Here is a 26,943-nt window from a genome sequence, read left to right on the forward strand (position 1 = left end):
TCTCAGCAAGGGGTTCCGAGTTCACCATTTGATTGACAGTTTAAAAAAGGCAATTAAAATTAGCTGCCTTGATGTGGGGTGTGAATCGATATTTGTTTTTATAAGAGATTAGCTACTTAAGGAGATTTAAAAGCTTTGAATAGATTTTAAGAATGGGAGTTTTTCCACGATCAAGTGTGTTTTCGTGAGCACCGCATTAGATTTCTAGAAGTCTTTTTTCAGCTCCACAACTTTGGCATCACATTTTATCCCAACACGAGCATCCATCCCCATGGTCAGGCTATCACCAAGATCCGCTTCCAACTCCATCTCAATGCTCATCCTCAGCCCTGACTCAGCACATTTGTTGCGGAAAACCTCATTCATGCCTTCGTTACATCTAAACTTGACTAGTCCAATGCATTCCTGGCTGTTCTCCCATTTTCATCCCTTTGTAAAATTGAGAACATCCGAACTCTGCTGCCCACATAATAACTTGCATCTATCACCCACTCGTTCACCGCCATTGGCTCCTGGGCAAACAACATCTTGATTTTGAAATTCTTAACCATGTTGTCAAATCCCACCTTGGACTCCCTCCTCCCTTTCTCTGTAATCGTCACCAGTCCTACAACAATCTGAGATATCCACACCCCTTCAATTCTGGCCTCTTGAGCATATGATTGTTCCACCTTTGGTACTTTTGACTTCAGCCATCTAGGCCTCAAGCTCCAGAATACCCCACCTATGCCTCTGCCTCGCTTTTCTCCTTTAAGACACTCCTTAAAACCTATCTCTTTAACCCAGCACTGACCTGATATCTCATGTGGCTTGGCCATATTTTGTTTTATGATTCTCCTGCGAAGTTCCTTCGGAACTTTGATTCTGTGAAAGGTGCTATATAAATATAAGTTGTTGTCGCTGTTGTTCACCCTGATCACATTTATTCCCACCCCACTTTCTGTAAAGACTATTCTCTCAGTTTATGTATCTGGGAGAAGGATCTGGGTGTCTTAGTACATAAATCACAAAATTGCAAGGGGAATTGAATGCAAAAGTAGGGAGGTTGATAGAAACTGGCTTCCTAGTTAGCTATAGATGATATAGGTAAAAGGATTTAATTGAGAACTCATTAAGAGTAATTAACTATATCATATTACCATGAGAGTGAGGAAAGCTGAATAGCTGGAAACATTTTGCTTAAGATTGTAAGAACCGTGATGTCAAATAGCTAAAAGACCCCATTGTGTGAAAGAATGGGCAGTTCCGTTTCTATGGTAACAACCAGTCTCGGGTGATAAGTCCTCGCGAAGAATGTGTTTTTCTCAGGCGATGGTATGGGAAAGTTTGTACCAATATATTTAAATACATATCTCCCTTAAATTGACGGACAGACACTTTGGCCAAATTGAGTGAGTTATAAATTAGTTAAAGCCAATCACAGCTGTAAAGAAGGCGAAACCTTAAGATAATAATCTTCTTTAGAATCACTTGTCGGGATGGAAAAATCCATTCCGGAATCCCTCTCTCTATCTCTTTCTGAAACCTATTTTCTTTGCTTGTTTTTGCTAAATCGCCATCTTTCTTTTGTTTAAATCACTCAAGTCATTTTATACTGTGTATTATGATTTGAAGAATTACCATGATCTGTATTTTAAAACTCAACCACTGTATTCGCTAAAGACAATCAATCTGACTAGCTTGCTAAAGGGCTAGTCGGATTTTTAAAAATGTTGTAATGAAAATAAAAGTTACCAGTGGACACTACAGCTGACTAATAAAGTTCCAGTGGACTTTACCAAAAAGCACTGACTTGATCTCTGTTATTTGGGAACTGAGAAGGGATAACGGATATCTAGGGTTCCGAATAGACACAGAGATCCACTAACTGGCGCTGCGAGCAGCCGACCACGCCAACTGGCGCTGCGAGACGAAAGGAGGGAGAAGTTTACCGAAGACCATGCCGTTGACAAGAGATACCGAATCGTTAACGACAAGACTTGAAGGCAGAATCGCAGACTGGAAGACTGATTTTTCACTTTGATCTGAAGATCGGTGGGACTGAGTAAGAAATCATCTTTACCGCTTTAAAGTCTCAAGCTGCAATGGCTCGTGAAACTTCCCCCCCAGCAACAAAAGAACCTCAAAAGAAAAGACTGTGCAATTGGATGAGGGTGCAAATCTATTATCAGACGTCTTATATCGGTGTAATTTGGTATATATGGTACGGCGCTACAGGTATACGTATTATGACCTACGACTCATAAGAGTCTTCAATTTGCGGCCCGGGTCAGAAACCTATTCAGAAGAGTAATGGAGGACAAGGAGTTGTTCAATACTTCTCCAAAGTGCGACCGGAGTACTTCCCCTACATGTGAGCATGTTAAATCAGATGTCCCTGCTTCCAAGGGTGGAGATGAGCTTCCCACAATCTCAAAGGGGGGGCCGAGCTCCACCAGACGTGCCCACTGATGATATGTTCGGAGATCTTAAATCTTGTATTAATCGACACTTTGAATTGTCCAACGCAAATACGGAAATTGAATTAAAATATAACACCCCCAAGGGCCAAGGGTCCCTTGAAGATATAAAAAGAGTTTTGGGGAAAACTACCCGAATGAAGGATAGGGAGCGTGTCCCCACTGGTAACTTTATTTTCAATACAACATTTAAGAGAATTCCGCCTAGCCCTTTAGCAAGCTAGTCAGATTGATTGTCTTTAGCAAATACAGTGGTTGAGTTTTTAAATACAGATCGTGGTAATTCTTCAAATCATAATATACAGCATAAAATGACTGAATGGTTTAAACAAAAGAAAGATGACGATTTAGCAAAAGCAAGCAAGAAAATAGGTTTCAGAAAGAGATAGAGAGATAGAGTGTGATTCCGGAATGAATTTTTCCATCCCGACAAGTGATTCTTAAGATTATTATTTTAAAAGTTTCGCCTTCTTTACAGTTGTGATTGACTTTAACTAATTTATAATTCACTCAAATCGGCCAAACTGCCTGTCCATCAATGTAAGAGATATATATTTAAATATATTGGTACAAACTTTCCCATACCATCGCCTGCGAAAAACACATTCTTCGCTAGGACTCATCTCCCCAGATGGGTTGTTACCATAGAAATGGAACTGGTCATTCTTTTACACAATGGGGTCTTTTAGCTATTTGACGTCACGGTTCTTACAATCTTAAACAAGTCTCAAGCAACTTGCAGAATGTTCCCAGCTATTCGGCTTTTCTCACTCTCATGGTTAATATGATTTAGTTAATTACTGTTAATGAGTTCTCAATTAAACCATTTACCTGTATCATCTACAGCTAACTAGAAAGCCAATTTCTATCAGTGGTTACGGTTCAGTTATACACGGCACTAGTGAGATCACATCTGGAGTACTGTGTACAGTACTGGTCACCTTATTTAAGGAAGGTTGTGAATGCGTTGGAAGCAGTTCAGGGAGTGTACCAGGCTAACACCTGGAATGGGCAGGTTGTCCTTTGAGGAAATGTCACAGGCTTGCCACAGAGTCTGAATTCTGTTGTCCAATGCTAGCAGAGTGTTCTATATTGCAACTTTTGAATTCCTCATTCTCTCTCCTGCTTGATTTAAAGATACATGTCCATTAACCATCCATGGATTAAAAATGATAATGGCAAAAATAAAGGGGAAATAAGGGAATCAACAGGAAGGACCCTTACACCTTGGCTATCACAGGTAGTGGTTAATATTGACATCTGCCCTATGATAGACCTTCCCATTCCGTAGAGATCGCCCCCTTTTGCTGTTAAGGATGATATGGTCAATCTAGTTGACAGTATACTTATACTTCTTTCAATTGATTATATGGTCTTTCCTGATCCCGATTCAGTCTCCCCTACGTTGGAGGGATTAAATGCAGATTGGCTGGCTGCTTTGCAGAATGCTTCAATCAGTCTGCAAGCCTTACCCTGATCTTCTAAAAACACTTGCCAACTTAATTCTATGCCACAGTTCTAACCTTGGTCCCCATTTCTAGTTTAGTCCACTGGCAGTACTTTCCTTCCTGAGATGCGGGTGCACAAGTTGTTTTCACCTCTCACTCCCCTGTAAAGTCCAGCCCGTTATCTTTGGTCCTGTCACAAAATCCACACCCCACCCACTCACTCCACTGATCATCCTGAGAAATGTCCGAGGCAGAATCAGACTGGTTGCAATCATGGTGTCACACTTGACCCAGCGATAAGTTTCCAATGATATATCCACACATCCTTACATCTCCTTGCATGGTGAAGGGAATAATTTGTTTTATAATGCTCCTATAAAGTTCTTTGGGAAATTTGATGATGTTAAAGGCATTATATGAATACAAGTTATTACTATTGTTGTTGCATCTCTTAGTATTGCTGAGGCCTGCATTTGGTGATTTGAGAATGGTTGTTTGTTCTATGTTAGCAGCTACCATGGTCAATATTTTGGAAAACCTTTGCTAGTCACAGTTACTTCAAGCATTATAGGAAGTGTATACTCCCATAATACGTTTATATATTTATTAATACGTATACAAACAGTTTTTTTGGTGCGTTAGCTAAATCAAAAACAAGTAAACTGTTTAAGAAACCTTGCCATTTGTTAGAAACAACATGAAGTACCTCGCTTGATGCCACTATAGGAATTAATACGGTTATCAACAAGTAAGACAAGCCCACAGAGAGAGGTGGAGTACAGTGACAGTGCTGTCTGTAGTCTTTGAAGTTTAACTCCACTTCTTTGATTGCGCTTATGTTTACAGAAATCAAGGACATCAGCTCTCATTAGCCGTAAGTTGTGCATGGTTTTCAACTGGGCTCCTGTAAACAGTATAAGAAAACACAGATATTTTCAGTGCCAGGCTAAACAGAGAAATAAATGTTTCAATGACAAAATACTTAAAAGTTTAGATTACATAAACTGTAAAATAATTTCCTACCTAAATGTATAGTAAAACTTTCTTCCAACAGAGGTCGTTCTTCAAACACTCGTTCATTTGCTACAGTGGATTGACTTTGTTTTACTTTGATTTCCTCACTTCAAAAAGGAAATAACATTATTTGAAAATAGTTTTGTGAACATGAAACCAAACTGAATTACTGCAGAGCTATATTTTTTGTCCTCACATTTGAATTATATGACCAGTCCGTAAACATTTGGTTGGTTGAAAAATGAAAATATAATCTGGTTTTCTTCACTTATTCATGTGACTGACTTATTTAGACATTGAGCCAAAAAGATTGGTCACAATTAACGTCAAGGCTACTGGGAATTAAATCCACTATTTCCAAAATATGTACAATTCAAGTGTAGTTTGCTCTTGCACTATGTTTTTGATTGCAAGGATCATCATGCATGTTATACTCAAGATCATTAAACGTTTGCATTTTTCCAGAATTACTGCGCTAATCACAGGTTGGGGACATAAAATTTCATCAGTGCTCAACTTTGTACCATGCCAATTGCTACGGATGGAGGAATCAGGGAGTAATTTGCATATGTTGAACGTTTTAGCCTTCAGAAATGTTTGATTTGCTAGTCAAAAAATGGCATATGACAAGCAGTTACGAGGAAGGAGATTATTCAAGAAGAGTGTGCAAACACTCGGGACCTTTTTACTGGGCCACTTAACCCCCTCACATTCCAGGTTATCAACTGAATAGGAGGCCTCCCGCCCTCCCCCAGGATCAGCCATATCAACCCTGTGAGGCAATCCAGTAGTGCTCCGGGTCCACTCAAGATGGCCGCCACATCCCCCCTAAAGCCAGTCCCAAATTGTCACAGTCAGCAGTCCCCCCTCCCCTCATCCTGAACACCAACCAAACAGCCAACAGAAGAACAAAAGCTCCCCATTCCCTGTCCCCAAGCCCAAACAAAGCAAAACACCCCCATGGTAACAAGCTGCAGATATCTCCACTTTTCTGCTCCCGTAACCTAGCTATACTGCTAGCAGGGTGACCCCAGGGTAGAAATCAAAGTCAAAATCAACACAACAATATATCAATAAACAATCACCACCCTCGCACAGACCAAACTTTAATACAACCCTAGTGGAAAAACAACACTCAGTCCCCTCCCCACAAAATTAACCTCAACAACACAATATATAAACCCCAACTTTGCCCAGAACAAACACCCACCAACAAGCCCAGGCACATCCCCAAGCCCTCTCCTACATTACAAAGATCCCCCACAAGAAAAAAATACAGATGACTTAACAATGCGGGTAACAACAAGCGCCATAGACCTCAAACATTTAAGTTAATCCCCAGTCGTGCTTCTTGACAAAAACATTCGCATCCTCCGATTCAAAATAATCAACATAATAGCCTTGGTCCTCCAAAGTCACCCGAAGATGAGCCAGGTACAACACACCAAACCTCACGTTGCTCCTGTACAGCGCAGCCTTGGTTCTATTAAACGCCTGGTAACGTCCTATTACCAGCTCGGCCCCAACATGTTGAATTATTCTGATGGCATGGCCCTCCCATCTACAGTCTTGACAGTCCTTCACCCACCTCAGGGCCCAGTCCTTCTTATCCAGGCATCTATGAAATCTGACTATGATCACCCGAGTTGGTTCCCCGATCTGGGCTTCTGCCTCAACGATCTATGGGCCCGGTCAGGAGGGGTCGAGAAGAGCCCCTCCCCCACTAACATTCTGAACATCTTGGGCATATAGTCCATGGTGTTGGAGCCATCAAGGCCTTCTGGTAACCCGACGATCCTAAAGTTTTGCCGTCTGGAGCAGTTCTTTGGAACATCAACCTTGGCTTTTAGTGCTCTGCGCTCCTCCGCCAGCTCTGTCATCTCTGCCTCCAAGGAGGCAATCTGATCACTGTAGTCAGAGAGCGCCGTCTCCACCTTCTGAATTATCATCCAATGTACCTCTATCCGCTGGCCTATCTTGTCGATAGCAGCCGGAATTGGGGCCAAAGCCATTGCCTTCTCCAAGTCCTCAGCGACTGCCTACCACTGCTTCTTAAATTTGTTTGTCAAGAAGTTAAGCAACTTCTCAAGCATAAACTGAGGGGTCACAAACTTAGCAGAAGCAGCCTCCATGTTCCCCCCTGCTGGGGATCGGGGAACTTTAGACTCCGACGGCGTTTTTGATTCTGACCACATCGCTGCCTCTGGAAGTCTCCATTCCCAAACATAATTGTTCCGTCGTTGGTGGTCATGCCTTCAGTTGCCTGAGTCCAAAGCTCTGGAATTTCTTCCCCAGACCTCTCCGCCTTTCTATCCTTTTTCCTTCAAGACATTTCTTAAAACCTTGCTCTTTAACCAAGCTTTTGGTCATCTGAGCCAATATCACCTTACGTGACTTTGTGTCATACTTTGTTTTGTAATGCACCTGAGAAGTGCCTTGGCTTTAAAAGGTGCTATGCAAGTATAAAGTTGTTTGGAGATATGGATATAGCAAAGTGCCTTAATGTCCCAAAATGTGAATTGTAAAAGATGTCTAGGTGCACTTTAAAGTGTTTATTTTATGACAGCAATATAAACATCACTTACTTAAAAACAACTCATAAGTATCGTACCTGACTGTACTGTTGTTAGGATTTTGCATGTCCTGATGTAGTTTTATTACCCACTCTTGGTACTCTTGTTTCTGAATTGCCATTAATTGTTTCAGCTCATTGGCCCATTTGTTCTCCAACACCTGAAAACAGAAATTTTATTCACAATATAAAATGAAAGTAATACATTAACCATTTTTTGGATTTGAGGCAATGATCTGAACAAGAGCAGACATCTTTGAATATTTTAGTGGAGATGTGCACACACAGCTGGAGTAGTGCTGTTCACACTTTAGAAATCCTGATACAGAAGTCCAGTTTAGATGACAGTTAGCATCAGAGATGAAGATTTTAACATATGCTCCACTTTAAGTTAGCATGGATGGAGTTGAGTGGAGCGATTCCCATTTTTCTCAAATATGTTTTTGTAAATTCTTTTGCATTAATAAGTGCAATTTCTTCCCTGATACAAGTATAAATGGCGGCACTTTAGGTAAGGGTGTTTTGTTTTATATTTTAATTCTCAGAGCCCAATGCATGTGTCAGATAATTGAGAATGTTTCCTTGTATTAAAAAGTTACGGATTACATCTTCTTAATGAAGTTTCAGGTGCATTACCTGTTGGGATTCAAAATGCTGAGCTGCAACTAAATTCACATCTTCATCTGTCAGGGTTTTTCCTAGTTCCTGCATCACTTTGTCCATTTCCACTGACTGCCTGAAATTCAATGCAAGTGTCTTTTTTTTTTGGAACATGAATAAAATAATAATCCTTCTAAAAGAGTGAAAGCAGGGAGAAAACTGTAATATCATGAATCAAAATATGGACTAAGCTTAAATTTATATTATTAAGTTATATCAAATGTAAATCACTCAAATTAAATTCTCATTAAAGATAAACAATAATAAAAAAAACCTGAAATGTTACATGTTAAATTCAGTCACAATACTAGTTTAAAGGAAGAGTTGAAGATATTTGAGGCATGGATGCTATCCATGGCAAGAACTGGATTGGACATATTATCCCCAGGGTTGCCAGCAGTACAGAGCTATCTATAGAGCTGTACCCAAAATTAGTGAATATAAACTGCTGTCAATTTAGTTCCCTCATACTTTTGGACTATCTAACTCTCAAAATCAAACTCTCAAAATCAAATGCTCGCACTTTAACAGCATATTTAAATAATAAAAATATTTTCCATAAAGAATTCAGCTCCAATGGTCATATTCCTGTCAATTAGTCCTTGCCTGGAATCCCATGGTTACTAAGTTGCTGTCTCATTTGTTGTGGTTTCAACATCATTCAGCTAGTTCTGTGACTAAGTGGGGCAATACCCTTGGTGGTGGTTGGAGCAAGCTGGATTTTCTGTGGACACTTTACGTACAGAAGAGAACTACAAACCTTTCCTGCAGCTTCTTCAGTTCCATGTCTCTTTCACTAATAAGTTCTGAGACTCTGACAAAATAATTATGCTCCAAGTTGAGTAGAGCCTCAGAGGCTGGAGAATGAATCAAATCATGATAAACATCTGCAAAGTCCTCATCCCAACTAGGCTCTTCAGGTCTAGCATATTCTAATGTTGTCTAGAAAATAATAAAAACAATCCAGTAATTATAACTTGATATCATGGTACTCTGTATGTATTGCAAACAATTGATACATCAGAGGCATAGAATGTTGCAACCAACTTGTCACATGGCATTTGAGACAGGAACGGAGGGCTTATTAAGAAGTAGAAAAATATTAACAGGTAGCGCGGTGGCGCAGTGGTTAGCACTGTTGCCTCACGGCACCAATGACCCAGGTTCGATCCTGGCCCTGGGTCACTGTTCGTATGGAATTTGCACATTCGCCCCGTCTCTGCGTGGGTCTCATTCCCACAACCCAAAGATGTGCTGACTAGGTGGATTGGCCACGTTAAATAGTCCCTTAATGGAAATAAAATAATTGGGTACTCTAAATTTATGAACAAAAATAACAATATTAAGAGCGAAATGCAGGAATATAGTAAACCATATAATAATAATCTTTATTGTCACATGTAGGCTTACATTAACACTGCAATGAAGTTACTGTGAAAAACCCCTAGTCGCCACATCCGGTGCCTGTTCGGGTACACTGAGGGAGAATTCAGAATGCCCAAATTACCTAACAGCACGTCTTTCAGGACTTGTGGGAGGAAACCGCAGCACCCGAAAGAAACCCACGCAGACACTGGGAGAACGTGCAGTCAGTGACCCAAGACGGGAATAGAACCTGGGACCCAGGCACAGTGAAGCAACAGTGCTAACCACTGTGCTACTGTGCTGCCCATAAGGAGCAGAATTGTGTCGCTATAAAGTATAGGAAGTTATTTTTAAGATCCTTCCCCCATACCCATATATGGTCACTACTTTTTTCAAATTTGACCTAAAAAATAGTGTGGTTTAGTAAATGTCATACTATGTGACCTGATATCATAAGCTAGTCTCTCACTGTTGTTGTTATTCTTCTGATTCCAAAAGGAAAGGAAGGGGGGGAAAAAACACTTGCTTAAAATAAAGGTTTGACAATGAAACATTCCAATTAACTTAAATATGTCAAAACATCAAAAAGGTCAAGTATTCATTTGCATTCATAATCCGTAGTCTCCAAAGCCACAATGCTGCATAAATCACGGTGGAGCAACTTTGTATTGCTACCATGTTAAATCCTAGTCACTGAAAAATTGAACCTCGCTAAAAACAGAAGACAAAACTGCATTATTCACATGGGGCGTTTTATCAACAGTTTTCTGAACTACCCTTAAGATTTACATTTCAGGTGCAGCTAACACAGTACAGTAAGAAAAAAATCTTTCTTAAATTAATCATCTCAGTGGTTTTACCATTTTATTTATTGGATATTACCACTGGTTGATAAAGCTAGAGACTTACATTTTTGAAATACCTACCTCCTGGTAAGCTTTAGCCCAAGTATTAACGAATTGTTCTGCACACAAGTCATTAGTTTTTAATTTTTCTAAGGCAGCTTCTGCTTCTTTATCATAATTCTTCTTAGTTTCTCCATCAACAAACTGATCAAGAGAACTTTTTAAATCTGTAAGATATTTAAACCAGAGAGTTGAAAGAGCATTTTCTTTCCCATCCAAAACAAACCCCAATAAATTAATTTAATGATGAAAATGCAATCAAATTTCATCCATTTTGTACTGATGGATTTAATTTGACAGGACACCATTATCCAAAATGGTACAGATTTCTAAAACGATACATTATAAGGAGTTTAAGATTTTAGATTTGACATACTTTTTCATTTTTCTGTGATCATGCTGAGGAGTGCAAGACAGACGTTGTTGAATACATGTTTCACATAGTTAAACAGAAAAAAGTTCCCTCCATAATGTGCCTCAGTCCCAACTTTGAGTTTGATCCCATTGGTTCGATACAACATTCTTCCATTTCCCGCACCAATCATCATGCAACCACCCTAAGGAATATTGCAAACTTAATGCCAAAATAATATGAAATTAAAGACTGGTTTATGCTGCATGATCAATATTAAATAGATTTCATTACAGAGGAGCCAGACGATAGTTTCATCACATCAGTCTGGGATACATTTGAATGCAGGTCCCAACGGTGAATGATCAGCATATAATTAACTCTCCCATCCTCAGTTGTATTGTTAAGAAATAATTATGTATTGGTGTCATTTGACATGTGCATAAAAGCTGGTTTTCAGTGCAAGGTCTTGAGCATTGAAAAATAATATAGATTTTGGACGCAGTCGAACGGCCACACAGCGTCCGAAAAGCAGCGCGCCATGGCACAATGCAGCTGATAGAAGCCGGGAGATCCCTCTCCCAGGATCTACCAGCTTGAAACGCCTCGCAAGATCTAGTGCAATCTCGTGAGATTTTGCGATGTGACCCCAGCCCTTTGTGGGCGGGATTACTTTTTGGCAAATCTGTATATTAGAGCGAGACGGATCGTCTCACTCCAATATGCAGTTACCCAAGGCGTTGGGGTCTATCCCTTTCGTCTCGGAGACCTTGGGTGAGCGTGTTCAGTACTGGCCTCACAAACGGGGACCAGACAGAACTGCACTCGTGGGGGTCTCCCAGGGGATCGGAGGCCCCCGGGAACATTGGGCATGGTGGCACTTCCACCTGGGTGCCAGCCATTGGAGGCTCCAGAGATCGGGACGCCAGAGTGGAACTCCTCAGTGCAGAAAACGGGCTAGCCCGCTGAGGCCCTCTATCGATTCTGAGCGACCTTTGATAGCGCTGTGTTTCTCGGTGCTGTGAGTGCCAAGAAACACATGGCTAAACACGCTCACTATGGGACTTTGTTCCCATTTAGTTAAATCGTGCCCTTTATAAAATGTATTTTGGGTCAGAAGATATGTGCAATCAATTTATTTCTGCAAGTATTTATTTTTAAGTGAACAATTGGTTTTGCATATGAATAAAAATTTGCAGCCAATTAGGTATAGAATTCTGTATAAATTTTGAAATGTTTTTTAAAATGGAAATATAAAAATAGGAGGAGGTCATTTGGCCCTTCAAACCTGCTCCGCCATTCAATATGATTCAATACTGATTTTATATCTCAACACCATGGGCGGGATTCTCCCAGCCCGGGGCCGGGCCGGAGAATCCCGGCGCGTTTGGCGTGGCGCCGGTCGTGGGCCGCTGTTTGCGGCCAGGCCACTGATTCTCCGCCCACATGGGCCAAGCGGCTGCTCTAAAAAGGCAGAGCCCCGCCGACGCCGTCCACACATGGTCGCAGCTGGCGGGAACTCTGCTCGAAGGATCGGGTGCCTCAGATGAGGCCTGGCCCACGATCGGGGCCCACCGATCGGCGGGCCGGCCTCTCGCTCTCCGGGCCTATTTTCTTCCGCGCCGGCCCCTTAACTCCCATGCCATGTTGCGTCGGGGCCGGCGTATTGAGGGAGGCCACCACGCATGCGCGGATGGCACGGCGCACAGTTCGGACCAGGATGGGAGGCTGGAGCGATGTGAACCGCTCCAGTGGCGTGCTGGCCCCCTGTAGGGCCAGAATCGGTATTCCAAGGGCCCGTGCACGCCGTTGTAAAACGCGACGACGTTTCCGACGGTGTGGACACTCTGCCGCCGAATGGGAGAATCCCGCCCCATACTGCTGCACTCTCCCTGTACCCCTTCACATCTTCAGAGTTTGGAAAACTATCTATTTTCTTCTTAAATATATTTAGCCTTCTGTGATAGGCAATTCCATAGGTTCATCACCCTCTGAGTGAAGATGCTTCTCCCCATATCAGTCCTAAATGGCCTATCCCGTATCCAAAGGCTGCAACCTCTTGTTTGAGATCCCCCAATCCCCAGCCAGAGGAAATATTATCCCTGCATCCAGTCTGTCCATCAGAATCTTATACATTTAATAATAATAATCTTTATTAGTGTCACAAGTAGGCTTACATTGCACTGCAATGAAGTTACTGTGAAAATTCCCTAGTCCCCACACTCCGGTGCCTGTTCGGGTATACGGAGGGAGAATTCTGAATGTCCAAATCACCTAACAAGCACATCTTTCAGAACTTGTGGGAGGAAACCGGAGCACCCGGAAGAAACCCACGCAGACACAGGGAGAACATGAAGTCTCCGCATAGACAGTGACCCGGGAAACGAACCTGGGTCCCTGGCGCTGTGAAGAAACAGTGCTATCAACTGTGCCACCATGAGTCCCCTCTCATTCGATCCCCATTCTGGCATGGGCAAAATTAGGATCTGCCTCCTTCCCCTATGTGTGTGATCACAGAATTGTGGGTTGTTATGGAAACAAAGAGGATTGTTTTTTGAATAAAAATGTTGGCATTTCCTAGCTTCTATATACTTTCCTTCTTATTGCCTCCTTCGGAGAAAAGAAAGACAGCCAAAAGAAATAGCTCACCAATTTTAATGTGTACACTATCACCACATGAGCTACATTGGAGAATTTCAGCATAACACTAGTTGTGGGACTGTGATAAGCAAGACAGCACAGCTCAGCATTGAGCTAAGAGAGTACTTAGGGGTGGGCAGATAGGCTAACCAGCTGGCTCACAAGAGATGCTTTAAGAAAAACGAAAGTTGGAGATTTCTCACGGCTGAAGGAGGCAAGAGGATTACGGACATACTAAATTGCCACGGTGAAAGCGGAGTTTGTTTGAAGATTGATGCACCACATACCTCAAGTCTGGAAAATAGGTCACATCATTTTCAAATTAAAATATAGCAGAACAAAAACTGAGATTTAGCGATCACCTTTAATATAATAAAATGTCCTCCGGCACTTTATAGGATCATCATAAACACAATTTGACACCAGGCCATTAATATATTCGGTCAGATGATTAAAAGCTTGGTAAAGGAGGTTGGGTTTAAGGAGGAAAGAAAGGTAGAGAGGTAGATGGGTGAAAGGAGAGTGTTCCAAAACATAGCGACAAGGCATCAGAAGGCACCACCACTAATGGTGGAGCAATTTAAATCAACTAAAGGAATGTAGATATCTCAGACAGATGTGAGGTTGGAAAGGGAGGGGTGAAGCAAGGGTGGGCTTTCAAAATAAAGGATGGGATATTTAAAATCAAGACTTGCTTGACCAGGAACAATATAGGGAAAGCGAGCACAGGGGTGATAGGTGAACAGGACTTGGTTGCAAGTTAAGTCACAACGTACTCACCATTCTCAACAAAATAAGGAAGATTATGTAAGAGCATAAGACGACCATGTAAATCATTGATACTTCCTTGCATAGGGATCTGGATGGGTGCAGTTAGCACACATGACTGTTGTCCTGTCTTGAAATTAAAGACAAATGTTTTTTCTGATGGTCGAAAATTTGCAGGGTTCTCTTTCATTCTTGTGCTCATTAACATCTCTCCAGTTCTAAAACAAATCACAACAATGGCTTATAGTATCAGTAGGTCAGAAAACAGTAGATTTATTACACTAGCCTGCTGTGCACAGAATACTGTCCTGACAGATTCGGAATCATACAATTTACAGCACAAAAGAAGGCCATTCAGTGTATTGCAATACAGTGCATTGCATTGCAAAAGAATCTTTACACAGTACACAGGTCCTAGGGATTTATACACTACAGGAGTAGGATTCTATATGTGGTACAAATAAAGTAAAGAAAAGTCACCATAATCCCAGATGACCATAGGCTGCTTTCCCCTTTTGAGGGGGAGAGCAGACTGGTGGTGATTTGCCCCTGTGGTCACCACACCTCAGGGGCAAGGTTGAGAAGGCGGGGCTTTCATAAAGAACCTCAGCCGGTAGCGGAATTGAACCTGTGCTGTTGGCCTTGCTCTGCATCACAAACCAGCCAACTGAGCTAAACTGACCCCATATTAATGGTATTGCTAATCTGTATTGTTATGTGTTATTGCACCTGGTACAGATTTTCTCAGAACTCATCAAAACAGATTGTTTCATGTGGTTAATGAAGGATAGGGGATGAAGGAAAAATATATATTTTTGTTACTTATAACATAAATATACATGACAATTTAAAAATAAAATCCATCTACTTAAAAGTCTCAACAGACAACAAGCATCCGGAGACTAGGAGGACGCATGAATGGTATTTTTCCAAAACATTTAATCTTTTAACAAAACATTTATAATGATCAACTCAAGTCCATTCAAAGGTGTCACATTTCTTTAAGATATTTGCAATGTTGCAAACTTGTCATACCTTGCAGTTTGTCATTGTCAAGGTGGGAGAAAATAAATTTTGTTTATAATGTGCTACATCATTAGCTTCTTATTTTCTTGCATTTTCGTAGCCCCTTTCATGACCCCAGGATGCAGCAAAACATCGAACAGCCATTAAATACTTGAGTTGTACTACAGGGAAACACGGCGGCTAATTTGTACATAGTAAGGTCCCACAAACAGAAATGTGATAATGGCTATTTTATCTTTTGTGATGTTGGTGGTGGGATAAATTTTGGCCAAGACATTGGAGGTTGCTCCCCTGCACTTCTTCAGAACGGTTTCATGTGATGAAATGGAAATATTTGGAGAAACAAATGTTGACAACTGAGCTGTTCATAAGTGACATTCCATGATTCTATCACACCCTCAGTCCACAGAGTCATTCTCTCTTTCCAGTCCCTCCTCTTTCCACAGAGCCACTTTACCCCCATGACGTGTACTTCACTGCCAGTCTTAAATGAAGCATGTACCGAATGTTACCCTTTTATTCTGGGAATCTGTGCTGGCTGTGGGAATTCCTGATTTACTGTGAGACCAGGAATTTTCACTTGGAGCGCAACATTCTGTTTGATAGCCGATGCAGCCAGAACTGGCTATGAAGTCAGTGGATGGAGCACAATAATTTTCTGGCCAGATAGATCCTTTGGGGCTGTAAATTAGCTGCTGCAGGACAAACTCGTAATTCAACTGATGATTTGCTTTCTCATGAGATAAAAAAAATGTACACATCTGCACTGCATATACTATCTATGCCTAGCTATGCTGATGGCTCACCCTTAAAACAACTATTACAAAATCAGTGCATCATGTTTACAAATTGCACAGATGCAACCACTCCGTACAAACTCGATTCCCACAATTTATAAATATTTCTAAAAAATTGCAAAATAACAGTTTAAACATCAGGATTTTGACTTTAAGTGTCGCTTGAGTAATTAAAATATTTAAGTAAAATCCTGGCCTAAATGACAGAAAAAAAACAGATGATAAGTTTGTAAACTTGCTGACGAAGGATATATATCCAAACGTCATACCCACTCCTTCTGATGCTGGTTGGTCTGCTGTGCATTTCCATCTGTGTATTTACGATTTGGGACATTGACCTGGATATTGCAGGCCCAACAGAGATGAACGCGGAGACGTTCTCGCTATTGAGGATTGCAATGACATTGCAACTTCTGGTGTGCACACTTGAACCAAAAACAAGAGTTGCAACATTGTCTCAAAGGGCCCCAGAGGAGCATACACTAATGACCCCATTGAAGTGCTCTGTAAAGCACTAGGGAATTGTAATTTGACAGAGGGAGAGATATAAATCCACCCTTAAATTGTAAATACAGTACTGTTCTTGTCTTTCTCCTTCAAAATAAGCACCAAATCTTTCATGTGGCTCAGTAGGTTTTGTCATAGAACACAAGCTTTAAAGGAGGGTGTCATAATATCCACTCATGGACATCATGAAATACAGACAGGCAGTGACTGACACACAGAATAACCAATAAACACACAGGACACAGAACAACCAATCACCAGACAAGACACTGCAGGGGACACCACCACTATAAAACACACAAGGCATCAAGACTCTGCCTCGTCTCACTGGATACAGCTACAGAGATAGTCACGGTGCACGGTGCAGTGAGCACCGTCTCCATGTGACAGAGTGCCAGTCTGGTCAAGCCAGACAGAGATTATCTGTTTAGATTAATAGAGTGTCAACCCACAGCAGATTATGTACAGCAATCAGCAGGTTCAATAAAACAGTGTTGAACCATCTCCTGTGTCGGAAGCCTGTTTCTTGTCTTACTGCATCCAGTTGCAGTCAGTGTTAAAACAACTCATACAATACATCAGAGGGAAACCTGGAAGTCTGCTTTCAGCATAAGATCCAACACTAATTATTTATTTTTTATTGATTCTCCCTAGGTCAACTTGCAATAATGTAACTGGAAGCTGAAGCAGGAAGGAATGAGAGGTATAACCTGCAATGTCTTTGTGCCTGACTCATCCAAAGCTGCACCCCAAATGGCTACAAAGTGAAAAAACCAGATATTCCTACCATCACAGTTAAAGAAGAGCAACGTGAAGGTGGGGAAGAGTAGACAAAAATAGATCAATAAAAGGACAAGGTTAAACAATTTCTTTTCATTACAGTGCCCATTCCAGCGAGTATTTCAGATTATTTTTGACGAGACTTGCTCTACACTGGTAATGATATTATTTGACTATTCTTCTCTTAGATCCCTGGTGACAATAATAATAATCTTTATCGTCACAAGTAGGCTTACATTAACACTGCAATGAAGTTACTCTGAAAAATCCCCAGTATGGTTGTATCTCAGAATTATCTGATATAAATAAAATTATGAAGCAATACCGTAACGTTTTGTGTAACAGCTTGAACAGAGCCTCTTTCACCACACACCGTTTGAGCTGGAGACTGATCTCAATGGCCGTGCTTTCAGCTTGTGATGTAGCTGGGGGCCGTGCAACAATGCATGGCATTACTAGGCCTCACAGATCCTTTAAACTTCTGATCATGTTGCAGCAAGAATTAGAAGTTCTCACTGCAGCCAACAAACCAGATACTTTCGTACTGTCCTGAGCAGTGACAGAAAACACTGCTGCTTCATCGCTGACTGCAATATCCAGGTCAATGTGTTTTACCTCTTGGCATGTCCATGGTATAGCACAATATTCCAATATTCTGAGAATCTTCATATGGACATTAATTCTGAGGAAAGGTCATCAACCTGAAAGGTTAACTTGGTTCTCTCTCCACTGGTGATGCCAGACGTGAGTATTGTTTCACGATACCCAGTGCTAGTGCGTGGTCAATTCCAGCTCCACTTGACCTGGTGTCACAACACAGGTGAAATTAGATTGTATTTACAATACCGAGATCCTTAAGCCCAATGAACTATAGTCACCAAAGTTTGAAACACAAGTAACCTTTTAGTATGTACAATATTATATGTAAATGGGCAGAAAATGTAACTGACCATCTACTAGCCCATCCTAACTTGCCCACTCTCCATACACACAGAGGGGAAAGAGAGAGAGAGAGAGAGCAAGAGAGAACGAACAAACAGGAAGGCTTCTTTACAATTTTCAGCAATTCCTGTATTAATTTCAGAGTTCCAGCAGCTACAGTATTTTGCTTTGGTCTTACTGTTTAATTCACCATGACTTCTTTTCCAGGAATGCCCACCTTGAAGATGTTCTCCTTCTCTCTCCATTGGGATTTCAGTTTATTGTTTCTATCTTGTTCAGGGCAGCACGGTAGCACTATGGTTAGCACTGTTGCTTCACAGCACCAGGGTCCCAGGTTCAATTCCCGATTTGTGTCACTGTCTGTGCTGAACCTGCACGTTCTCCCTGTGTCTGCGTGGGTTTCCTCCGGGTGCTCCGATTTCCTCCTGTTATGGGCCAGGGTTTAGAGAACCCCAAAGTATATCATGGCAGAGAGAACAGCAATACAGCTGCTGTGTCTGGCTTCAGCTCCAACACTGAAAACGAAACTAAAACACACCCTGCAGCAACAGCCTAAAATGAAAGTAAAAAGCGGACAGACAGCCCAGCTCCACCCACAGTCTGACATCACTGATAAACACCCATTTCTTAAAGGTACTCTCACATGACACCTCTCCCAAGAAAAAAAAAGAAACCATCAACTTCAAGATGGTTTCATTTTTCACCCTTTCACAATCCTTTAACAAATGCACACAGTAAATATACGTTTTCATTTAAAAAAACAACCCCCGCAAACAGGTATAATAATATAGTCCATTTTTTTCGTTCTTCTTCCTCCAATTGAAACTCTTCTTGATTGACAGTCTCTTTGAACAAGAAGGTCTCTGCACGATCCATCCATTTCTGTACGCCTCAGCATTTCTCTTTAAAGTCAGATACTTTATCATCATAGAATTTACACAGTGCAGAACGAGGCCATTCGGCCCATCTAGTCTTCACCGGCTCTTGGAAAGAGCACCCTACCCAAGGTCAACACCTCCACCCTATTCCCATAACCCCACCCAACACTAAGGGAAATTTTGGACACTAAGGGCAATTTATCATGGCCAATCCACCTAACCTGCACATCTTTGGACCGTGGGAGGAAACCGGAGCACTCGGAGGAAACCCACGCACACACGGGGAGGATGTGCAGACTCCGCACAGACAGTGACCCAAGCTGGAATCGAACCTGGGACCCTGGAGCTGTGAAGCAATTATGCTATCCACAATGCTACTGATCACAGAGTCCCTCGTAATTCTCCAACACAGGAGCATTGGTTATCACAGCTTTCGGGCAGTCAAATGCCTGTTGAAAGTCCGCTGGCCACTGAAAGTTTTGATGTTTCTTCAGCAAGTCTATCAGTGGAGCAACCACGTGACAAAAATTTTTCACAACTGTTCGATCAAATCCACTCATGCCAAGAAATCGCAGTATTTCCCTTCGACTCGAGAGTATCGAAAACTCCTCAATGAAAGTGACTTGGGCTTTTTCAAATTCACTTTTGGCTACGTTTACCACCAAACCCACCTCCTGAAGTCAATCAAATAACTCCATCAGATGTCTTACATGTCCTTTCCATGTCGGACTGAAAATTACCAGATCGTCGATGTATACACACAATTGGGTAATCCTCAAACCATTTTGTTAGTTAACCGTTGAATGTGGCTGGAGCGTTTATCATGCCAAATGGCTTAACTTTGAATCGGTATATACCATTTGGAGTCACAAAAGCTGAATTCTCCTTCGCCCTTTCGGATAAAGGTACCTGCCTGCAACCTTTAAGTAAATCCAGTTTAGAAATAAAAGCTGATTGTCCCACTTTCTCAACCCAATCCTCCAAACGTGGGATAGGATAAGAGTCCGTTCTTGTAACTGCATTAACCTATCTATAGTCCACACACAACTGTTCGGTACCGTCTGGTTTAGGTACCATCACTATGAGTGAGATCCATTGGCTGCAACCTACTTCAATTATGCCATTTTTAAGCATACTCTCAATCTCTTTGTTAACCTGTGCCAATTTTAAAGGGTTAAGTCTGTATGGATGTTGTTTGATTGGAACAAAATTTCCCACATCTATATCATGTATAGCCATTTTAGTACTTCCCAATTTATCTCCACAAATTTGCCCATGTGATATCAATAACTCTTTCAGGTTATTTTGTTTTTCCTCTGGAAGGTAACTCAACAATTTATCCCAATTTTTATGAATATCCTTGTTTTCCAATTTAATTTGAGGTATGTCAAATTCACAGTCATTTGGATTTGGTTCGTCACTTTGAGTTAGAATCATTAAAACCTCCTCCTTTTCCTCTCCTTCCCTTTCAAAGTACCTTTTAAGCCTATTCACATGGCACACTCGGTGAGTTCTCCTTCTATCTGGCGTTTTTACCAAATAATTCACCTCACTTAATTTCCTTTCAATCTGATAAGGTCCACAAAACCTTGCTTTTAAAGGTTCACTTACCACTGGTAACAACACTAAACTTTATCTCCAATGGCAAAACTACGAACTTTGGATTTATTGTCCGCTACCCGTTTCATCACAATTCGTGCAACTTTTAAATGTTGTCTAGCCAATTCACCTGCTCTGTTTAATTGTTCCCTAAAATTTGACACGTAATCTAATAATGTAATTTCTGATTTCTCACTCACCAATTTTTCCTTAATCAATTTAAGTGGTCCTTTTACCTCATGCCCAAAAATTAGTTCAAAAGGACTAAATTTGGTTGACTCATTAGGTGCATCCCTAATTGCAAACAGTACAAATGGAATTCCTCTATCCAAATCCTCTGGATAATTGTGACAATAAGACCTCAACATTGTCTTTAATGTCTGATGCCACCTTTCTAACGCTCCCTGTGATTCTGGATGACACACAGTTGATTTAAATTGTTTTATTCCTAAGCTATCCATAACTTCTTTGAATAAACTAGAGGTAAAATTTGATCCTCGATCCGCTTGTATTTCTGTGGGTAGTCCATATCTAGTAAAGAATTTAAGTAATTCCTCCACAATCTTTATAGCTGTAATTACACGTACTGGAATGGCCTCTGGAAACCCAGTAGACACATCCGTTAAAGTCAAAAGATATTGATTCCCACTTTTTGTTTTAGGAAGCGGTCCTACGCAATCAATTCAGACCCTTGTCAAAGGTTCCTCAAATGCTGGAATAGGTATTCAGAGCGCTGGTTTTAATACTGCTTGAGGTTTCCTTATCACTTGACATGATTGACAAAATTTAACTACATCTTTATGTAATCAAGGCCAATAAAAATGTTTTTGTATTTTAGCTCGAGTTTTCCTTATTCCCAAATGACCTCCCATTGGTACCTCATGTGCAACTCGCAACACCTCCTTTCTATACCCTACCGGCAATACTACTTGATGAACTTCTGCCCATGTTTCATCCGCCTGCATATGTAAAGGTCTCCATTTGCTCATCAAGACATCACTTTTACGGTAGTAACACTCTGGTATACACTCAAGATTCCTCTTCCGTATATGCTTTCTGATACATCCGTTTTATTTCTACATCTTTCTGTTGTAACTCCGCCAATTTCCCTGAATTAAAAATATCCGCCTCATCCTCCACCTGTTCTTGTTCTTTTTCAACCATCTGATCCAAAATTGTTTCTGATAATTGCCCTTCAACTTTATCTTCACTCTTTGATTTCTCCTCTTGTCTTAACCTGTGACTTTGTAACCTTGTTACTACACAATCCGGAAAAATCCCAGGATATTCGTACTTCAACATTTCAGTTGTCTGATTTTCCATTGGCTTACCAACCACAGTAGGCATCACTCCCACCTGCGATCCAGCTATATCATTACCCAACATAAACTGTATTCTTGGACAAGATAGTTTCTCTATTACTCCTACTACCACTTCATCACTCTTCACTGGACTTTCCAACCTTACCTTATATAATGGAACACTACTCCTCTCATCCTGAATTTCACATATTACCACCTTTTCTGGCAACATGCTTCCCAAACTACAATAACTCCTCATCTCTTACCATTAAATATTGACTAGCTCCCGTATCTCTTAAAATTGTGACTTCTTTACCTGCTTCTCCTGATACATACAAGTAAACTTTGCCCACACAAGTAAATTCTTTAAAGAGATCTGGCACCTTCTTATCAATCAGCTCTTGATCAGGCTGTACAATCTTTTGCACTTCCTTCGCTTCACTTGGGCTTTTCTTTACCACTTTAACAAACCCCACTTTCTTATCCTTTTTTACCACATCAGCCTTCAAAAGCGCTTTTCTTCAACAACCGCCAACGCTGTGACTTTACATGGCTTAGTTTATTACAGTGAAAACATTTGAAACTTTTAATTTCTCTTCCACCCTCCTGGATTTCTTTCTAAATCTGAGGTACACTCTCCTTATTATCTCCCATTAGATCACCTTTACCACTTGAGTATTTCTCATGTCCTCAGTTTCTATCCCTCACAGGCTGAAACTGATGTCGAAAACCAAGCTTTGATTTATGAACTAATTCATAATCATCTGCCATTTCTGCTGCTAATCTCGCAGTTTTAACCCTCTGTTCTTCCACGACTTCTCACTCCATCAGGAATTGAATTTTTATACTCCTCCAAACGTATAATTTCTCCGAGAGCTTCATACGTTTGGTCTATTTTCAAAGCCCTTATCCACCTATCAAAATTACTCTGTTTGAGCCTTTCAAACTCCATGTATGCTTGACCAAATTCTTTCCTTAAATTTCTAAACCTTTATCTGTAGGCTTCAGGCACTATTCATATGCATCTAAGATGGATTTTTTCACCTCCTCATATGTCCCAGATACCTCCTCCGTTAGCGATGCAAACACTTCACTAGCTCTATCAGCTTTGTTTGAATCAGGAATACCCACATGTCCTGTGGCCATTTCATTTGTTTAGCTACCTTCTCAAATGAAATGATAAAGGCTTCCACCTCCTTCTCGTCAATCCTTGGCAATGCTTGTACATATTTAAATAGATCCCCACCAAGCCTTCGTCTTTTGATGCTCTTTCTCACTATTCTCATCACTGTCACCCAACTGTACGTTTCCCTTTACGACTGCCAATTTTAACTGGGCGTTTTCATGGGCATTTTCTGAAGTTCAAACTCTCTCTCTCTTTATCTTTTGCCCTGATCTGTATTGTTAAGTAATGGGTTAAGAGGCATTGCAATTAGTCGTCTCATTTATGTTAAGTGTTCAATGATTGTCTCATTTATGTTAAGTGTTCACTGATTGACACTGATATGTAAAGGGGCTTTAGGTGGACTCTGGAGCTTGTGATGATCTGTAGAGTTCTGTGCAGAGTGAGTTTGAAACATTAAAGGTGTGTTGGTGAAAAAGGAGCTGAACTCTTGCCTCTTCATACCACAGCATCTAGTACATGCTAACAATGGTAGCAGAGAATGGTTGCTGTGTAAATGTGAAGGCTTGAAAGATACAATTTTTCCAGGTCAGGAGTGAAAAAAAAGGAAACATGGCTGAACCCAGGACAAAGATGGCTGGTTATGATTATCCTCCCCTATTTTCTGAAAGGGAATCATACGACCAATGGAGAAGTGCAGTAGTTATGTGGACTAAGGTGACTGCTTTAGGAAAGAGAAAACAAGGTATGGCATTGGCTCTTTCTTTACCATATGGCAGTAAAATCCGAAACAAAGTACTTTCTGAGCTGGAGTTGGAAGAGTTAGACTCAGAAGAAGGTCTGGCGACTTTATTACTTTATATGGACAAGATTTATAAGAAAGATGACTTGTTAAGTGCGTATGAAGCATGGTCGGATTTTGATAAGTTCCGGAAAATGGAGGATTTATCTATGGAAGACTATATAATGGAATTTGGCAGACTATATAAAAGGCTGCAGATACACAGGCTGAAATTTCCACAGTCTGTATTGGCCTTTAAATTACTTGACTGTGCTAGAGTGAGCAACATGGATAGGCTCCTGGTTTTGACAGGAGTTCAGTTTACGGATAACAATACCTTATTCGAACAGATGACAACAGCTTTAAAAAAGTTTTTGGGGAAACATTCGATTCCAATGGCTCTGATGACCCAAATAGGTCAGCCTGCTATAAGGCAGAATATGGAAGATACACTACTAACAGGATAGCAAAATCGTATGGCTACGAACAGGCCTCAAGACTATAAAAGACCGAGACAAGGAAATTATGAAGACAGACACCCAGTTAGAACCTACAATAGGAGGATGAACCCCAGAAATCCACGGGGCATGATAAATCGATGTTTTCGATGTGACTCTCAATACCATTATGCTTTCAACTGTCCAACTCGTTGTGATAGAGTATTTGAAGCGACACATGACACGGAAGAGTCAGAAGAGGAAAAAGATAGTGACCAGAAAGAAGGCATTGTCCTATTAACAAGCTGTTTTACGCCGGTAATGAGGGTGTTGGTTGCAGAATCTTTTAACTGTGCTGTATTGGACAGTGGCTGCAAATCTACTGCGTGTCGGATTGACTGGTTAAAATGCTATCTGGACTCATTGGATGCTGAAAATCGTAACAAGGTTAAGGAATTTAAAAGTTCCACAAGTTTCAGGTTTGGGGATGATAATACTCTGAAGTCGCTGAAAAGAGTGGTGATCCCTTGCAATATTGCTGGAGTGAATCATTTTATTAGCACGGATGTTGTATCAAGTGAGATACCTTTGCTTCTGAGCAGACCGTCGATGAAGAAAGCACACATGAAGCTGGATATGGAACAGGATAAGGCAACAGTTTTTGGAAAGACGGTGGACTTACAATTTACACAGTCGGGACATTATTGTATTCCATTATTGACAAATAATGTTTCAAGTAGAGTGGTTAAGGATGTATTAACGACAGTTGATAATGCGACTTTAGCTGGTAAAAAGCTTATTGTAGTAAAACTGCACAGGCAATTTGCACATCCGTCCCCTCGGAGGCTGAAAAATGTATTAAAGGATGCAGGGGTAAGGGATGATGACTATTCTAAGCTGATAGAACAGATTAGTGATCGCTGTGAAGTTTGCAGGAAGTATAGAAGGACACCAGCACGACCGATAGTAACCCTACCTTTGGCCAGGGATTTTAATGACATTGTGGCCATGGACCTTAAGATCTGGGATAACTAGCCCTCCCAAACCTACAATTCTGCCACTGGGCGGCAACAGCCAAGCGAGTAAGGGGATGGATCCAGGAGACAGAGGCCGAGTGGGTGCGTGCGGAGGAGGCCTCCTGCATGGGGACCTCCCTCCGGGCCCTCGCCACAGCAGCACTCCCATCCCCACCCAAAAAACACTCCAGCAGCCCAGTGGTGACAGCCACCCTCCAATCCTGGAACCAACTGCGGCAGCAATTTGGCCTGACCAAAATGTCGGACAAGGCTCCCATCTGCAAGAACCATAGGTTCACACCAGCACTGACTGACGCCACCTTCAAAAGGTGGAGGCAGGACGGAGAGACACTGACAGTCAGGGACCTATACACGGACGGCAGGATCGCTACACTGGACGAACTGACAGAGAAATATCGGCTAGCCAGGGGGAACGAGCTACGGTATCTGCAGCTCAAAAACTTCTTACGAAAGGAGACAAGGACGTACCCACAACCGCCACGACAGACACTACTGGAAGACCTACTGGACGCAAGTATCCTAGAGAAAGGGAACTGTAGCGACATGTATGACCGACTGGTAGAAAGGGACGACACCGTACTGGACGCAACAAGAAAGAAATGGGAGGATGACCTGGGGATTGAGATAGGGTGGGGACTCTGGAGCGAAGCACTGCATAGGGTCAACTCCACCTCCACGTGCGCAAGGCTCAGCCTGACGCAACTAAAACTGGTACATAGAGCCCACTTAACAAGAAACCGTATGATTAGGTTCTTCCCGGAGGTGGAGGACAGATGTGAACGGTGCCAAAGAGGACCGGCCAACCACACCCACATGTTCTGGTCTTGCCCCAGACTTGTGAAGTACTGGATAGCCTTCTTCAAGGCTATGTCCAAAGTGGTGGGGGTGAGGGTGGAGCCATGCCCGATAGTGGCGGTCTTCGGGGTTTCAGACCAGCCAGATCTATTCCTGGGGAGGAAGGCGGACGCCCTTGCCTTTGCCTCCCTGATCGCCCGCCACAGAACCCTGTTTGGCTGGTGGTCAGCAGCACCACCCAGAGCTGCAGACTGGCTGACCGACCTCTCGGAATCTCTCCAAATGGAGATAATCAAATTCGCCATCCGAGGGTCAGACGACGGTTTCCACAGAACGTGGGAGCCATTCATGAAATTGTTCCGGGACCTGTTTGTGGCCAACGAACAAGAGGAAGAATAGTCGGGTGGCCAAGAATGAGGGGAAAACCCATTCCGATCTACATCCCCAAGGCCTTTTTCAAAGCGCTGGACAAACATATCATGGCGTTCGTATGGGGGGGTAAAAATGCTAGGATCCCAAAGAAGGTCATACAAAAAACAAAATCCAGGGGGGGGCTAGCCCTCCCGAATCTACAATTCTACCACTGGGCGGCAACAGCCGAGCGAGTAAGGGGATGGATCCAGGAGCCAGAAGCCGAGTGGGTGCGTGCGGAGGAGGCCTCCTGCATGGGAACCTCCCTCCGGGCCCTCGCCACGGCAGCACTCCCATCCCCACCCAAAAAACACTCCACCAGCCCAGTGGTGACAGCCACCCTCCA

The 26,943-nt window shown here is 41.9% G+C and overlaps 1 protein-coding gene across 3 annotated transcripts in view; it reads right to left on the reverse strand.

Moving 5' to 3' along the window:
• Window positions 1-26,943, reverse strand: part of c11h12orf4 (chromosome 11 C12orf4 homolog) — a 70,344-nt gene that overhangs the window by 33,994 nt on the left and 9,407 nt on the right. For 2 of the 3 annotated variants that reach the window (XM_038811358.1, XM_038811356.1), the window contains exons 2-8: window positions 14,196-14,401; window positions 10,445-10,590; window positions 8,914-9,095; window positions 8,130-8,229; window positions 7,533-7,654; window positions 4,931-5,028; window positions 4,614-4,811 (exon numbers count right to left, since the gene is read on the reverse strand). In XM_038811358.1, the coding sequence (XP_038667286.1) occupies window positions 4,614-4,811; window positions 4,931-5,028; window positions 7,533-7,654; window positions 8,130-8,229; window positions 8,914-9,095; window positions 10,445-10,590; window positions 14,196-14,391 (1,042 nt within the window). In that variant the 5' untranslated portion in view covers window positions 14,392-14,401. Of the gene's footprint in view, window positions 1-4,613; window positions 4,812-4,930; window positions 5,029-7,532; window positions 7,655-8,129; window positions 8,230-8,913; window positions 9,096-10,444; window positions 10,591-14,195; window positions 14,402-17,908; window positions 17,929-26,943 lie in introns of those variants that run through there. The other variant, XM_038811357.1, reaches the window with a different exon arrangement.

The sequence above is a fragment of the Scyliorhinus canicula genome, chromosome 11, assembly GCF_902713615.1.
Source record: "Scyliorhinus canicula chromosome 11, sScyCan1.1, whole genome shotgun sequence".
In the NCBI taxonomy this organism is placed as follows: Eukaryota; Metazoa; Chordata; class Chondrichthyes; order Carcharhiniformes; family Scyliorhinidae; genus Scyliorhinus; species Scyliorhinus canicula.